Source organism: Cynocephalus volans, chromosome 6 (genome assembly GCF_027409185.1).
Source record: "Cynocephalus volans isolate mCynVol1 chromosome 6, mCynVol1.pri, whole genome shotgun sequence".
NCBI lineage: Eukaryota > Metazoa > Chordata > Mammalia > Dermoptera > Cynocephalidae > Cynocephalus > Cynocephalus volans.
Window position 1 is genome coordinate 68,493,074 of NC_084465.1, and position 17,803 is coordinate 68,510,876.

The following is a 17,803-nucleotide window of genomic DNA, read 5'->3' on the forward strand; positions in this document are numbered from 1 at the left end:
ACATTTTCTGGTGTCGCTATATACAGACTAACATTTTACAAATTACCTATTTAAAAAAAATTTGTTATTAGCATATTCATGGTTACAAATCATACTTATTCTTTATGCCCCTTATCTAATTTTTCCCCTTCCTCCTGCCCTTTTCTCCTTCCCCATCCCCTCCCCCTCTAATAACCATTAATTTGTTCTTTCTATCTGATAAACTGTTCAAATTACCTTTTTAAAATGTTCCTGTGCATAAATATTTAAACCTGAGACATCAAAGCTAACTATCAAATAGATGAAAATGTTATTTTTGGAAAGGATGTAGCATTTTTGGAAAATATCTTTTAAGTTTATACCTATTAACTAGTATGTAGTCCTTGAAGTAGCATGTGTTAGGCAGTGGTTTTTAAAAATTTAACTTTTATTTTTACATTGAAATATAGTATAGAAGAATATTTCTTATAATTAGTGTTGGGTTAGATAAAAAAATTCATTTCAAAGAACTAATGCCTACATTAAGTTTAAATATTTCAGGTCTAGCTTTCAAAAGCAAACATTTTGATAGACTAATTTTAAAAATTTAAATGTTAAATATGTAGTAAGGTATATTAATCTAGCTCCCAATATGGAAAGGAAAAATATGTAAGAGTATACAATTACGATATGAGTAAGGGGGAGAAAGCTTGATTGTCTAAGACTTTAACTACTATCAGCGAAGTTTACTGGAAGTGGCTGGAGATACATTTACCACCACTTGCTCATTAGAATTAAGTTAAATACTTAAAAAGCTGTCAAGTTCAGAGAAAGGCCATATAATGTTATCAAACAGAAAAAATGAGACCCTTTTTATAAAAATTTTTAAAAGCACTGTGTGATCTTATGACCCATGGCTCACAAGGGTATCTGTCACAACACGATATTCAAGTATAAGTTTGTGCATCTATTTTTCTTTTTGTTTTTTAAAGATATATCATTCAGCTTTGGGTGTACGTATAATAAATATTTGCTTAAAGAAGATTTGAATAAAGTAATTGATTATATAAGAACTAATAATCATATTGTGGTATAGCTTTTCTTTTTTTACACTAGCTAATCCCACACTGAGAATTTCATATTTTAACTTTATTTAAGGCCATTTTTGACTAGTATATCATTTTATTAGAACAACTTATATATCTGAAAAGCAAAGCATTTAACAATGCTTGTTTTTTGATTTAAACTCTCACAGCATTCACACAGAACATGTAGGGTCTTTATGCCTTGAATTTAACAAATTATAAACGCAGTTTTATAGTTTAGTTTTTGTTTGATGGCTCACCAGAGAATTTGGTAAATTAATCAGATGAATCCCATGTAATCTAGACAACTAAACTCCAAAGGACAGGACGTGGACATTACTTGATCTGATAATAGATGCAAAGAAAAGGACTAACTGATCTATCTGCCTTTGCTTACTGTATCTCAGCATGAGAGGGAGAGTGGGCAGTTCTCAGTGAAATAATTCACACCGAAAAAAGATGATTTTTTAAACACTCGAAAAAAGCCTGCTAAAAACATAAACCCTAATTATAGATTTTAGTTTTAGTATTGCCATTATTTGTCAATCATAAGCTTAAGAAATACTCAATTTTTTATTTTAGTTTGGTTTCTGTTACTTAGTTTTTATAGCTAAAAAATAAAAAGATCACACCATTTCCTGTTGAAGCAAAGAAAAAAAATTAGAAAGTGATGACAAAAAATATTTTTCTCATAAAGAAAATTTAATTTTAGAAACAGGCTGATTCACCTATGTGTATTCTCATTTCAGGTGGAGTTAGTTTCTGAGATATGAATCATAGTTGTGAAGAAACATCAGTTTGTTTGGTCACATATATTTAGAGGGACTAATTATTGCTGACTTTGTTGTTATATTATTGAAAGTCTTAAAATTCAATTTAAAGTGATCATGTAATCCATACTTTTATATTTCAAAGATAACTGAAATTATGGTTTTCAGAACACACTTTAGTGCAAGTATTTTATGCTTTTCCTATGGTAGACTTACAACTGTGTTTTCAAAATTGTGATCAAATAAGAGGCAGCTGAGACAGTGTGTACAGTAAGTACTTTTAGATACATTTCACCTTATCTAGATAAAACTAATGCATCATCTAGATAACAATAGCAATAAACCTTTATTAAATGCTTCCTAAGCACCAGGTACTTAGTTAAGCTTTTCATATGGATTATACAATATTTCTTTTTTATAGCTATTATACTCATTTTACAAATATGGAAACTAAGACTTAGAAATACTGATACATTCAAGGTCACAGAACCAGTAAGTGGTATTTATAGTTTGGTAAATTTGTCCTATCAAAGCCATTTTTCCCTTTTACAGACCCTTTTATCCCCTAAGTTGTGCTATCACAGCATATCCATACTCTGAATTCATAATTGAAATAAAAACCTTACTTTAAATTTTACATTTTCTACTGAATTCTATATATGCTAGTTTGTATATATGATCTTCTAGGACATATTTATAAATACAGTTTAAAAGTAGACCAAAGACTTAACATATAGGAAGGTAGTTTAAATGTTATAAATTTTTCAAAATGGGATATTTTATCAGTTTTGTCATAACAGTAGTTCATTCAATATGTATTAAAAGTGCCTTCATGTACATACCACATTTTTTTTTATTGTGCCTTGAGACACGTGGGGTTAGATACTGATTTTTACATGAGAAAAATGAGGCAGAGAGACTCCTTTGGTTCCACTTCTGTGTGCTTTCCCTCTGGACCTTACTTATCAGGATGACATTCTGTTATTACAAATCTGTACTACAAATTATACTGGATATACTGGCTTTAAAGATGTGTGTAGCTGGGTGCTATAACACTGCTCAAAATAGCTGCCTGAATGAAGAGATATATATACTGTAACATAAAACTTTAAAAAATGAGTTTATTTCATGAGATGAATTGTCTATCTTTTATACAATTGCAAATTATTTCCATTTCATCAGATTTTAAAGTGACTTTAAGTACAAACCAATATTGGGCAAATACCACATTATGTTAAATAGTAGGGGCAAATTCAGAAAGCCAAGCTGTGAGTTTTGAGCAACTGTGTCTTCATGATTTAAAATGCTACTTTCTTATGCAGTATGGAACAACTCTTATTTTCTCTGAAACTTTGATTATACATGCATCCATTTCTTTTTAGTTTCAGCATCATGAATAATTCTGGCTTAGAATTAGGGATTAGTTTTTTGAGGATAGGAAGAAACTTGCCCATCATATTAGGGTTTTAATTTACTATATGATTATATATGATCATATATGATTATAATTATATGATCAATATAATTTATGATATAATCTATTATAATTTGGGCTTGTGGGTTTTCTAAATAATTTTTTGCTTTAAAATCTCTCACGGGGTCTTTCTTAAGACGTCTTCATTCATCTCTGGAATTAACAGCAATAGGTTCAAATCTTTGGCAAGTGGATAATTTCCAAATCTCATCTTTCCTTCTCTGAATTGCATTCAGAGTAACTCTAAACACTTGTCTTGCAGAGAAAATGAACTTCTTTGTTCCTAGGAAATACTATTAAACTAAAAGATTTAACAATGTAATTCCCAAATGAGTTTAAAGAATTTATGTCTTAAGTGAATCTTAATTCTAATTTACTTTTTACTTTGAGTGTGGCTACTGTTTTTGATTAATGTGCATTTTGTACACTAGCTGCTTCCTTCAGTTTACTGCCAGCTTTATAGTAGGTAAGTGATACTTCCTCAAACTTCACTTTATGATACATTTAAAAGGTCAATCTAGGCTTTTCTAAAACTATCATTCTATGATATGAATTTCTAAATTGCTTTATCTTTATATCACAAGACATCATTTTTGGCATTTGCCTATTTACCAAAAATATAATAAATTCAAAGTAGTCATTATATGCCTAGATTAGTTTAGCACATTAAAGACTGTATCTTCAACCATAGAAACTGTAATATCTACAAATGAATATCTCTCTGTATCTGTAGGCAATTCAGGACTCATATTCTAGAATAGTAGGGAACAAAGCAAAGATGTCTACTTTTAGACCATCTTTTTAACATATTCTGGAGGTCTTAGCCAGTATAGTAAGGCCATAAATAGACGAATGGATAGATGGATGGAGGGATGGATGGATGGATATATAGATAGATAATAGACAAATAGGAAAGGAAGAAATAAAAATATATCCTTCTTCATTGTGGATATGATATTTTATGTAGAAAAATCCTAAGGAATCTCCAAAAATCTACTAGAATTAATAAGCGAGTTTAGTAAGTTCATAGAATTCAAGGCCAGTGTTCAGTTTTCATTCTGTAGCAACAAATAACTAGAAACTGAAATTTAAAAATCAGTACCACTTATGATACCTTCAAACAACATGATATACTTAGAGATAAATTCAGCAGTGTCTGAGATCTGTATACTGAAAACTATAGTGTTTACCGAGAGAAAGTAAAGAAGATCTAAATAAATGCAGAGATGCACCATGTTTAAAGATCAGATAAGTCAATATTACTAAGATACCAGTTCTCCACAAATTGGTCTGTAGATTAAAGCAATTCCAAATTAAACTCCAATGCCTTTCTTTTAGAAATTGGCATGCTGATGTAAAATTTATATGGAAATGAAGAGGAAAAAGGATATGCAGAGTTGGAGAGCATATGCCACCTAGTATCAAGACTTACTATATAATAATCAAGGAAGTGTGGTATTGACATAAACACATCAATGAAATTGATTGGAAAACCCAGAAACGAACTCACAAATATATGGTCAACTAATTTTCAACAAATGTGCCCAATTTAATGGTGGTAACGAATAATCCTTTCAGCAAATGATGTTGAAACAACTAGTTATCTATTTTAAAGAACTGAAAGCCCACTCTTACTATGAATCATGCATGAAAATTAAGTTAAAAAATACTACAGACCTAATATAAAAGCACAACATTAGCACTTCAAGAAGAAAAATAGAAAATCTTAGTAAAATTTAATCATGCTAAGATTTTTTTAGATAGGAAACAAAGGGCATGAATTTTCAAAAAAGTGATAAATTAGACTTTCTTGAAAGACACAATTTAAAAAATAAAAGGAAAGCCATAGACTGGGAGAAGATAATAAAATTAAATACATAAACATATACATGTATATTATGTGTGTGTATGTATGTATATCTACAGTATATATAGACAAGAGTATGTATCTAGATTGTATAAGAATTATTACAACTCAATAGTAAAAAGTCAGACAAACCAATTTTTAGAGATGGGTGAAAGATTTGAAAAGATATTTTGCTAAAGTAGATATCTGAATGGTCAATAAGTGTATGGAAAGGTACTTAATATCATTAGTCATCAGGACATGGGAAATTAAGACCATGATAAGATATATCACTTAGATACTGGCTAGAATTTTAAAAGACAATACTCAGTGTTGGTGAGGATGTAAAGCAATTAGACTTATGCATTGCTAGTAAGAATATAAAACAGTATCACCACTTCGAAAAATAATTTGACAATTTCTTTAAAAATTACACATACATTTACCATATGACTCATCAATTCCACTATTATTTGTCTAAGGAAAATGAAAACTTATGTCTACATAAAGACTTGCACACAAATGTGTATAGTAACTTTATTTATAATATTCAAAATTCAACTCAAATACCTATTTTGAAGAATAGATAAACCAAAAGTATATCTGGTACAATAAAATACTATTTAGTGATAAAAAGGATTGAATTACTTACACTTGCAACAACATGGATAAATCTCCAATACATTATGATGAGCCAAAGAAGCTAGATACTGTGTGATTCCATTTATATGAAATTCTAGAAAAGACTAATGTGGGCCCATGGTAAAGATGATTTACTGCAAAGGGATATAAGAAAATATTTTGGGTTGATGGAAATATTCTATATCTTCATTGATGTCATGATTGCAGGTTTATAAATTTGTCACACTTACTGAACTGTACATTTAAAACAGATGTATTTTATTGTATGTAAATTATACCCAAATGGATATAAGAATTATTGTATTTATAAATTTTATTTATACTTGATTCCCAAAGGAGAATAACTCAAAAGATAAATGAACACCTAAGCATAATTTCAAAGTTAATTCCTGTTTGAAACTATATAAAATTACTTCTAAAAAGACAATTAATTCCTTACATCTAAGTATAAAAAATTTGACCTTTAGTGTGTGGGGGGCATAAAATAGTGTTTTTTGGGTTTTTAAAAAATTTTATTTAAAGTTGATTTAATATAGCAATGTATTACAATCAGAGGAAAACAGTAAGTGTAGAAACAAGTTTAAACTGAGTCACAATCAAAATAATGATGTTAACTAATAATTAGAAATGACATAATTAGAAAAATAGAACCATGTATTAGTGTGAAAGATGTTGAAAAATAGTGAATATTAATGTGTTGAGCAAAACACATTGTGTTGAGAAGGATGTAACCTTAGTGACTGTAGCTTGCCATAAGTAAATGTCTTCCTTGTTTTTTTCTTTAGGCTTATTTTCTTACAGGAATTAATATCAACAGATATTTCCTTTTGTTTTTTTATGTCCTGAATGACACCCTTTCTTATACCATCTTTTTCCCCCAAAGAAGAAGTGAATTAATTCACCATATCTTGTTATTTAGTTTTTCATTTTAAAAACAAAATAAAAAATACTCTCTGTTTCTCCTTCTTTCTGTTGTCTCCAAAGTTTTAATAACTTAGCAAAAAAGTCAGTGTCCCTCTGTTTGTTTAACCACCTATATTATGCTTTGCCTCAGAATGTTTAATTATGGAAATGATTCTTAAGTTCAGTGGTACAGGAAATTATAAGTTTGTTTCCATCTTGTAAGGTATAAAAAAATGTGTCTGCAGAATGGATTACATCTGTTATGTCTGCTCCCAAAGTGATAATTTTTTATGATCCTTTACTTTTTTCCTTTCTTTTCCTTTATGAGCTGTGTCCATAAAAGTCAGCTTAATTGCAAGCTAGCCTTACCTCCTACATAGGCATACCATTTGAAGTGCATAGGTGATATTCCTTTTTTGAGGCCTGATGGACCCTGCTGAGATATCAGGCTTGATTACTTTTCTCAGCACTTCTTTTTGCTGGAGAGTCGTAACTGTATATGTCTTCATTAACCTTTCTACAGGTTTGTTATTGGGCGAGAAAAACCAGGACAAGTGAGTGAGGTTGCCCAGTTGATAAGCCAGACGCTGGAACAAGAAAGGCGTCAGAGAGAGCTGCTGGAGCAGCACTATGCCCAGTATGATGCTGATGATGACGAGGTGAGTCACACGCAAACATTCTTTTTCCTGCGTTTCTTTTCAGTGCATTTCCTACTTTATAAAATTCTCTACTGTGTAACAGTGTGACAGCTTCTTTGAAGTTTCTTAAGGAGGATGTGTCTATACTGAGCTAAAATTCAACCTCACAGAAAAGAAATACTGCTTGCACTTGATGTTAACTTATGAATCAAGTCATGGTATCCTATTTACTGTGCGAAACCTGTGGAAACATATTATTACCACATGGTTATGAAGAAATTTATAGAAACAAAAAAGGGTAAAAAGAATATAATGTGAATAATGGCTATCTTATTGCTGGAATTAGGTGATTTTTCTCTCTTTGCTTTGTATTTTTTTAATCTTTTCCAAATGTTCCATGATAAATATGTAATGTTTTTCCCCAAAAAATCAGTCAACATTTTAAGTGAAAAAACACACCCCCTCACACACAAACATACGCAGAAAGTACTAAAGATTGCTGAGTATTTCCAGAGGTTTTTTCCCCCAGGAAGAGAAAGTTTTTTGGATCTGCTCACTATGATTTGTGCTAACATAATGCAGAACAAAGCTTTTCCATGAGCACATGTTCCATAGAGTAGATACATATTGGAATAATTTTACATTCCACTCTCTGTAGAAGATCAAGTGAATGAATAGAAGCTAACCCCCAAGTGAAAACAGCTCTCCGGAACCCTTGTGTGTTGTAATACAATACAGATGTTGGTCTATTTCTAATGTCAATGCCAAATGTACGTTGATCTAATGGGACAACATGCTTTATTATAAACACATTTAAACAGGCATATGTTTCATATTGGCATGTCAAAAAATCCATCAACAATTTAGTCATAGTATTTCATTCTCCATAAACTAGTAAATATTCAGATAAAACAAATATTATTCTTTATGCCAGCTGATATAAGCACAGTGAAACTTTATACGTTCAATCCCTATTCATCTGAATATATTATTTTTCCAGATCTTTTTTTGGTTTCTTTCCAGGACATTGAGAAGATTAATAAATGAACATCCAAATATTTTTATGTATTTTCTGTGTGGGATGTTTTAATCAAGTGTATATTAAATTTTTGTGTCTTTGTAGTATAATAAGGATATATTCTCCATTTATTATAGTAGAAATTATGTATGTCAGTTGACTTTAGATCAAAGGATACATTAGAAAGCCTTTATGTGATTGAATTAGTGTCTTAGAATTCTTTTACTTGATTTAGTTTTCACTTGCATAGTCCATTTGAAATGGCAAATATTTTCTCATTATACTGAGATATTATATATGAAAATATGTTATCTTAGATTTGGAAACCAAAAAAGCAGTTTCTTCATATATTTGAACTTGCATCTTATTTAATTTTTTATTCTCTGCATTATTATTTTGTGTTTTATCAGAAACACTGATTTGCTTTGGCTCCAGGCCTATTTTAGGATTATAGAATCGTTCTCTACAGATTTGGTTTTTACCTCTTCACTCCACTAGATTTTAGATTTGAGATTCAGGGTAGTACGGTGACATCAAGTGATGGAAAGGGAGGTGGCCAAGCTTTCCATTGTGTGCCTCAGTGTCCTTAGCTTTAAAGCACAAGGATTGGACTAAACTTCTGAATTCCTTCTAGCTTCTAACATTCCATGAGTGTAAAATAAGACTTCTGGTCTAAGACGGAAAGGGGGAAAAATAAGATAGTCAGGTCTTCTAGGCTCCCCAGTTGAAATTTTTATTTTTATTTTTATTTTTTATTTTACTTATTATTATTATTTTTGGTGGCTGGCTGGTGCAGGGATCCAAACACGACCTTGGTGTTATCAACACTGTACTTTAACCAACTGAGCTAACCAGCCAGCCCTCCAATTAAAATTTTTAGATAACATACCACATACTTCCTCCAGTTATTTTGAGGAATTGATCACATTCATCCCCAAAAGTTTTCAGTTCAAGTAACTGATGCTATATATATGATTTTTCTCTCACATGGTAGTTTGAGTAAATGGAAAAAGAATATTTGTTACTCAATGTTTATACTTAGGAACATATTATATACCAAGTGGAAGATTGCTTCTGGGTTTTTTCGTTTGCTTATTTTTGTAAGAAAATCAGAATTCATTGTCACTTGAGCAGATATTTTTAGGGGTATGTGGAATAAGTAAATATTTAGTGCCAGGCACTTTGCAGGATGTCTTTCCTATATAATATAATTTAATCTTTAAAGCAACCAGAAGAGATTTTTTTTTTTTGAAATGCAGCAACTGAGGTTTTTTTCTAGTGGTACAGCTAGCAGTTGGCAGAATTAGGATTAGAATAAGGTCTCCTGGCACCAAACCTGGACTCTTTGCAACACATCTTTGAATGGAGTGTACAGAACACTCCTGCTGGGTCTATCTGTATTTAAGCACACACAGAATAACTGGGCAACCAAAAATGTTAAGAGGGTTTCTGTTTTGGGTGATAGAGTTTCTTATGATGCTTAGGTTCTGTGATTCTTTGTTCTGTGTTTCTAATAATAGAGAAACCGAATACTTGAAGAATTATTTTACTCTAGGTAGCAATTCATAAGTATCATATTCATAAAGATTAAAGGAAATAATACTTGAGTGCACAAATATTCTCCAAAAGAATTAGAGTTTCGTTATTTATTTTTTTTTTTTTGCAGCTGACTGCTACCAGGATCCAAACATTTGACCTTGGTGTATCAGTACCATGCTCTAACCAACTGAGCTAACTGGCCAGCCCTTCTCCCTTTCTTGTATGTTACACTCTGCCTCACCAAAACGTGCCCGTGTAAAACCACCTTAATTTTCTGTGCTTAGGAGAGATTAAAGCTGTACAAATAATGAAAATTCACTCCAGTGTTAAGACTCCGAATTATCACTTGATTCAAATTCCTTTCTTTTTAATAATGCTACCTAATGTTATCTAATTAATTAGAGTATTATCTCCCTATTTTCTATTTTCTCTCTCTCTCTGTTAATGAGAAGTAAAATGTCCAAGAAGCATAAAGGAAATGAAAAGAACCAAAGTTGGATATCCAGTGGATAAATGGTCCTTAAGTAATTAAGTTAATTTCATATATAATTGAACAATTTATTGATTTACATATCTTGGTTGGAGTGAATAGGCCCTGACTGTGTGTAGTTAATCATTTGTCTTCTCACTTTTCTTATGATTTATAGAATCATCTTGTGATTTGAAAGTTAGAGTCATTTTTAAGACATTTGCTGGGCCAACCAGGAAAACCTCTAATTAGATTCAGAGAAACCAAGTTCATCCAACTAATTTCCAGAGCCAGCTCGTAGATCAGCATTGTCTGTCGAAGGATAGATAGCTTCTGCTTTTTATCAAATCATCCAAGGTTGATTCTAACTTGGAACTTGTCACAAAGACAGGGTAAAATTGCTTGTTTGAACTGGCTTCATGGAAAACATCACAATATGAGAAATATATCCTGAAACTGTGAAAGTATAGTGGTCCTCTATCACAACTATATTTAGGAATAACACCTTACCATGTATTGCTTATGCTTATATATATTTGTTTTAATGCTTTAGGAAGTTGGATGCTAACAGAATTAGAAATATATAGATAATCCTCAAACTCTATTTAAATTCCTGCTTCTTCTATTTTTTCCCCCAAATATTTAAACTAGAAGAGTTTAAAATAAGCAAACAGCCAATTGCAATTTAATTTGCTTTCTTGTTTCTGTTCGTTATCTGTTAAACATTCTGATTTAAAAAAAAAAAAAAGTTAAAATGGCTCTGCCTAAAGGCTGAAGAATAAAAGGGAGGATCCTACAAAGAAGGGGGAGATGGAAATCTGAACAATTGCAAAATTTTAAATATACATCTAAATATATCTGTGATTAGTGATTGTATCTTTAGATTTTTTAAATTATGGTTCATTTGTTTTTCTTTGTTTTCTCTTCTCCTTCTTCTTTTTTTAAAACAATCTGAAAGGTAACCATGGGGGATTTCAATAAATCCCTCAGACACTCAGAAATATCCCACAAAATTTTGGGGTATGGTAAATTTTTCAACTAGAATTTAATTTATAATAACATCTAATCTGTCATACTTCACGGCTGTCAATGTTTAGTGTTTTAGTGGTGAGATGATATAATTCTGGTATATGTTTTGTGTAGCTTGTATGTACATTATATGAGAGTACTTCAAAAAATTCATGGAAAAATAGAATTTAAAGGTAATTTAAATCTTTCCATGAACTTTTTGAAGTACCCTTGTAGGTAGGTATTCTATTAGAGAGCATTATGCAATTTGAAGTGCTGTGAGCTCAGACTGGAAATACAATATGAACTGGTAGTGTACTCTTTTTTGCATTAGAAAATTGATATGGTCATTGACGTTTAAATGAATTATTCTATATGCAGTTTTTAAATTATGTGATTATTTGGCTTCCTTAAATACCACTTTAAAACATAGTGTTTATTACATTGCAAAGTCTTAGGTTATAGATGGCATTTTAAGTTCTCTTTAGGCAGTAGTTCATAACAAGTTTAATCATCACTCCAGAATCTAAAGCCCTTTCTCTTAAAATATAATTTGGTCATTCTTTTATAATTTGTTTTCATTACTGGAAATTAATGTTATTATAACAACATTATAGGAACATTATTTTTTAGAATCTTTTAAAGTATTGAATATACTTTAGAGCAGCTACTACAATGGATATGCATTTTTATTGCTTGTGTTAACATGTAATAATTGGAGGCAAAAATATGATGGAGGCTATGGTTTGCATAAGTATTAAAAGGTTTGTAAGAATATAATTTTTATGTGAAAAGTATTAAAGGGATAATATTAAATTTGACTTATGCTATTTGCTGTTCCTGGTTGGAAACCACTTGTGTGAACAAGATACTGAAATTATTATGGATGGCCTTTAAATAACGTGAATTTAATAATGTATATAGACTTTAAACTGTGTCTATAATGTTAAGAAACTAAGAGTGGGGCATTTTTCCCAAGGTGCCACAATATGCTCTTAGTATTTGACAGTGTATGTTAACAGCGAGCACTGGAACTTCACTGTTTTTTGATTCTTTATCATTAGGCTGCTTCTCTTTAGGGCAAAAAAAACCCCCCAAAAAAAACCTTCTTTAATTTTTTTTGTCAACCATTTTAGAACACTGTGGCTGAATTGCAAGGAGTGTCTGGCAACTGCAATAACAATAACAACTATTTCCTTAAGGTTTGTTTTTTTGGTGGAAAATAATGCTTATCTGTACTTTCCTACTTCATGTGTGAAGTTAAATATTCTGTGTGTCTTATTAACTATCTCTGTGCTCTGAAGAGCTTCTCTAGAGCCATGTGTTTTGTGCGTTGACAATATTTTGAAAGTGAACATTTGAAAAAATTACACTTAGCACACATTTTAGGCACAGGTTCTGCTATTTGAACTTATTTCCTAATATCTAGCCATGGATGTTTTAAACCCGTAACACTTTAAATATTTTGTGATTCAAATTAAAGGAGAAAAAAGAGATATCCAACAACAGGGCTGTATGATGTTTACACAATACAATGTATGTAGTGATTTATAGTGTCTTTAAATCCAGTATGTTTTTCTTTTTTTTTTTTAAAGAAGCTTTTCATAGAAAGGTCCCAATTTTTCAAAACACTAAATGCATATATCTTTAACTACAGCAGTATTTGCATGATTTTTATAGTAGACATACCAAAAGGCCAAAAAGGTATTACACTTTAAGTAATTAAATAATCCTTATATATCTTTGGTTGCCATTAATAGAGATAGCTTAAAAGGATGTGTTTAAAAGGTAGACTGGCTTATGTGATTAGAGGAGCCTGAAGAATAAGAGAAACAGAACCTTTCTAATAGCTGTTCACAGACTCCAATTTAGATCTTTTAAATTATTAAATTTGATTACATTCTTTTGTTTGTGATCCCCAAATCTATGATAATGGTCATTGTCACTGAAACTCAGAATCATAAAGTGCTTGGAAAACATTCAGCTGAAGACTGTGATGTAGCTTAAGCAATGTACACACACACTCCACACACATATACACACATTCACTGTCCCCACAAGGTGGACATCCTCCTCTACTTGAAAGGTCCCCTCTGGAAATATTCTTCGTATGTAGAGACATTATTATATATAACACTAAGAATAGACAAGAAGATAGGTAGTGTCAAGGGGAGACAGAGGTTAGGAGGAATCTTCACCTAAACAGCGTTATCTTTTTGTAGTTCATTTTCTTTATTTTTTTATTATAATGCAAGTGATTTGAATATGTTTTCTTATTATTTTCTTTCCAACTGCAACATTGTGATATTATTTGCTCATGAGCTAGATACAGAATACCAAATAAACTTTATCAGATTATTTTATGTCATTAAATTTCTCTAAAGTATGGACTTTGTACTACCCAGAAACCATGCTAGAACAATTCTATATTACAGTGACGCACCACAGAGTTTACAGTGTTAAAGAGATGTCATAGAAACAAACACAAATGACAATATTTGTTTGAAAACATTTTTTATTTTATAAGTTGAATATAATTCTTTATCAAGAAGTTCTAAAATGCTAAAAGGCACAGTTAGCAATGGACTTGGCTAGAATGGGAAATAGACTTACGTTCCTGTGGGCCATAGGGATACCCTGATTTGCCCATGCCTTTGCTTTTCCTGTTTTCTCTACTTTGAATGTCATTCACTACACTGATTCTTTGTTGCCCTTATATGTGCACTTAATCCTGTTCACCTTTCAGAGTTCTGTTTAGGTTTCACCTCCTCCACAAAGCCTTTTGGGGCCCTTTCATCCAGCCTAGAGGCCCTTTTAAAAAATGAATCAACAGCAATAGCAATCTCTCTCCATCATTATTTACCCATAAATCCCCCCAAGTAGTTGCAGTCTCTTCAATGACAGGTTTCAATGGCTGATTGATTTTTTAATACATACAGAGATGAGCGTAGTACTGGACAGATTAGAGGAAGCCAAGAAATTGAACTGAATTGAATCACACAAGGAAAGATTAAGATGAAAATTGGAGAGTAGACTTAAATGGGAAGGAAATTTAATCAGAAACATGATCTGAGATAGGGAAGAATGGTTTAGTATACAGGAGTAAGAGAAATGTCAAACCTAGTAAGATTAGAGATTGGTGATAGGGGAAGGACTGAAGGAATAATCTGTACTTGCCTTTTGGTGCTGTGTGATTTAGCACCTTTCTTTGGGCTTTTGCTTGATGCCTCATTGTCTTGAGAGATGATGAGTTTATAAGTCCTGTCTCTATCACACCGCACCAAAATCCTCTGCATGTAATACCAGAAGACAATGAATATGCATATTTCATTCCTTGAAAACCTTTGGAACTTTTGAAACAGCAACCTGGTGACTCATGTTGTCATGACTTCTTTTTAGTCATAACTGAATAAACCGACAATGGAAGCAGAATAATCAAAATGGCCCAGGGTATTATGTAGAAATAGCCTTCAGTTATAGAAATACATTTTTGATTTTAAAAATATATTTTCATTAGCAATAAAAACTGACAGGTGACCTGACTAAGAACTAATATGCTAAAGCTGCCTTATCATAGGGATTTTCCAGGATAGTTATTTATTTTAAACTGATATTAATGCTAGTAAGGATGGTAAAAACTCTAATTGAGTTTCAGACTTCCAGTTCCTTAAGGGATTTTAAAAACTTATTTTATTGGGATAAAATTGACAGAGTGAAATGCATAGATTTTAGATGTATAATTTGATAGTTTTTATCTTTATATATCCCCGTTTAAAAATCAGTTTTAATGAGGAATAATTTACATATAGTAAAATGCACCAATTTTAAATGTATTTAACAGTTCGATGAGTAACCACCACCACAATCAAAATATAGGACATTTCTATTACCCTGGATAGTTACTGTGTGGAACTTTGCAGTCACTCTTAGCCTAAAATAACCATTGTCTGCTTTCTGACCCTATACATTTATTTGTCAAATCTAGAATGTTATTCAACTCAAATCATAAAGTGCTTTTTTATCTCTGGCTTCTTTTGCTAATCATAATGTCATATTTATTCTAAATACTTCAGTGTTTTGGTGATACTGTAATTGGTATTGCTTTGAGTTATGGTAGACAAAACCCTGGGCCCACTTCAAGGCGAATGACTAATTGGAGAACTCCATCATAAAGTTGGAATTTCATGGGCTATTTACTTCTCTATAAAATGAAGATAAATCTACCACCCTAAGGACTGCATGGAAAATTACCAGTTGGTTAAAATTACCAGTTAAACTTTGGTTCTGAGTGGAAGTGAAGAAAAAATTTTCTCAGAGATATCGTGATCGTAAGCAGCCTGAATTTATGCTACTTTTCAGGAGAGGTGAAAAATCATATCCTTCCTTGTAGCATTTCACCATTAGTCAAAGCCTTAAACTTTCAAAAAATATGAGTGTACAGTTTCAAAGTACAAAACTCACAGGGAAATAAAGCACCATGAGTAACAAACAGCAGAAAAAAGAAGGAAGGGAAGAAAACGAAAGAAAGTGAAAGAAGAAAGGAAAGAAAGATATGATTAAAATCATTTTATTATCAAATATACCAAATTGGAACAAATATCTCCAGTTGCATATAACTTATTCCAGGAGACATAAAAATGAAAGTAGTGTAACTTTGATACCAAGAATGCAGTAGTAACTTGAGAATATAAGATGAATGAGGTGATGAACTTCATACCAAAACCTAATAATGATGAGAAATAAAATTTATAGGTCCATTCATTCATAAAAATAATGCCAAAAAAAAAAAAAACATCTAAGGAAAATATTAGCAAACCATATCCAACAACATACAAAAAAGATAATACATCATAGCCAGGTTGGGTTTAGCCAGGAATGCAAGTATGATTTGACATTTGAAAATCAGTCACTTCTTGTATTTGACATTGTACTGGAGGGCAAGAAGAAGAAATTAAAGAAAGAAATCAGAAAGGAAGAAATAAAACAGTTATCATTCACAGATGATGAGACTGTTAGTTGAGAAAACCTCAAAAGTACCTACAGATGAATTATTAGAAATAATAAAAGATTTCAGTAAGTTTCCTGGATATATAATTAATATAAAATATAACATCTGTTTCAATGTGTCTGCAAACAGGGAGAAAATATAATTTTATGTTACCATTTACAACATATCAAGAAACAAAAGGTAGGCAAGACCTTCATGGAGAAAAAAAAAATTTTATTGGAACAGATTAAAGAAAGCTTCTATAAAAGGACCTTATATAAAACTTTCGGAAGATTCAAAAACTTCATTGAATCAGTTTTCTCTAAGTTGATTTATACATTCAATGCAATTCTAGTAAAAATAATTTCAAAGGATTTTTAAATGAAATTTGATAAGGTATTGCTAAGATATATATGAAAAAACAATGTATCAGAAATAAGCATGACTTTTCACTTGCCTTAAACGAAAGATAATTATTATATGTAGTAATTTAGACTCTGGGGCAAAAAAAAATAGAGAAGTTGGTAAAGGAGCCCCCAAATAGCCTCTTATATGTATGAAAATTTGATTTGTGATGTAGATAACACTCTAAATGAGTTGAAAAATGTTAGACTCTACATTAAAGGAAAAATGGTGAAATTGAACCCATTACCCAAAATTCCATTCCAGGAGGATTGACTACTGAAATGTGAAAAGCAAAATATAAAATTTAGAAAACAGTGTAGAAGAGTATCTTTATGACCTTAGTGTTTAGAAATTTTCTTTTCAATGAGCCACTTAAGAAAGCAAAACCATAAAGGAAAGGATTGAGAAAATCGACTACACTAAAATTCAGACCTTTCATCCATCAAAAGAATACCTTTATACCTTTAAGAAAGGAAAAAGACAAACTAGGATCTGGAAGAAAATGTTTAAAAAATAAATAATTGAAAGCGAATTATATAAAAATTATTTGTATGAGCCAATAAGAAAAGGCTACATATGAGTCATTGGCTTGAACAGGCGTGTCACAAGGGGAAACCTTGGTGGTAGATGATGACCAGCTATATTAGAAGTTAGGAAGTGGAAATTAAAAACCAAAACAAAATACCATGTCATACCTACTGTATTGATTTAAATCAGATATTTTAAATTTCAGTGAGTATATCAAGTAAGGGGAACTCTTATTGTCTGCACATAGGAAAATAATTTGACCCAACCACTTTTTAAAAACAATTTGGCATTATTTAGTGAAGCTGACAGTCCTATTTCTTGCTAAACACCTTAGTAAAACTCTTATATACATAAGCCATTAGACATGTATAATATTGTACTTGTAATAGACCAAAAAAAAAAAAAAAACTGAATACATCTGACATCTCTATCAACAAGAGATTGGGTAAATATATTGTGGTATATTCAAACAATGGAATAATGTACAGAAGTTGTTTCAGCAGCCCACAATATCTAGTGGAATCTTAGGAGCA

The 17,803-nt window shown here is 31.2% G+C and overlaps 1 protein-coding gene across 1 annotated transcript in view; it reads left to right on the forward strand.

The window, feature by feature from the left end:
• PPP1R9A (protein phosphatase 1 regulatory subunit 9A) overlaps positions 1 to 17,803 on the forward strand; it is a 327,703-nt gene that overhangs the window by 230,191 nt on the left and 79,709 nt on the right. The window contains 2 exon segments of the mRNA XM_063100030.1: positions 7,202 to 7,337; positions 12,487 to 12,552. Coding sequence (XP_062956100.1) covers positions 7,202 to 7,337; positions 12,487 to 12,552 — 202 coding nt within the window.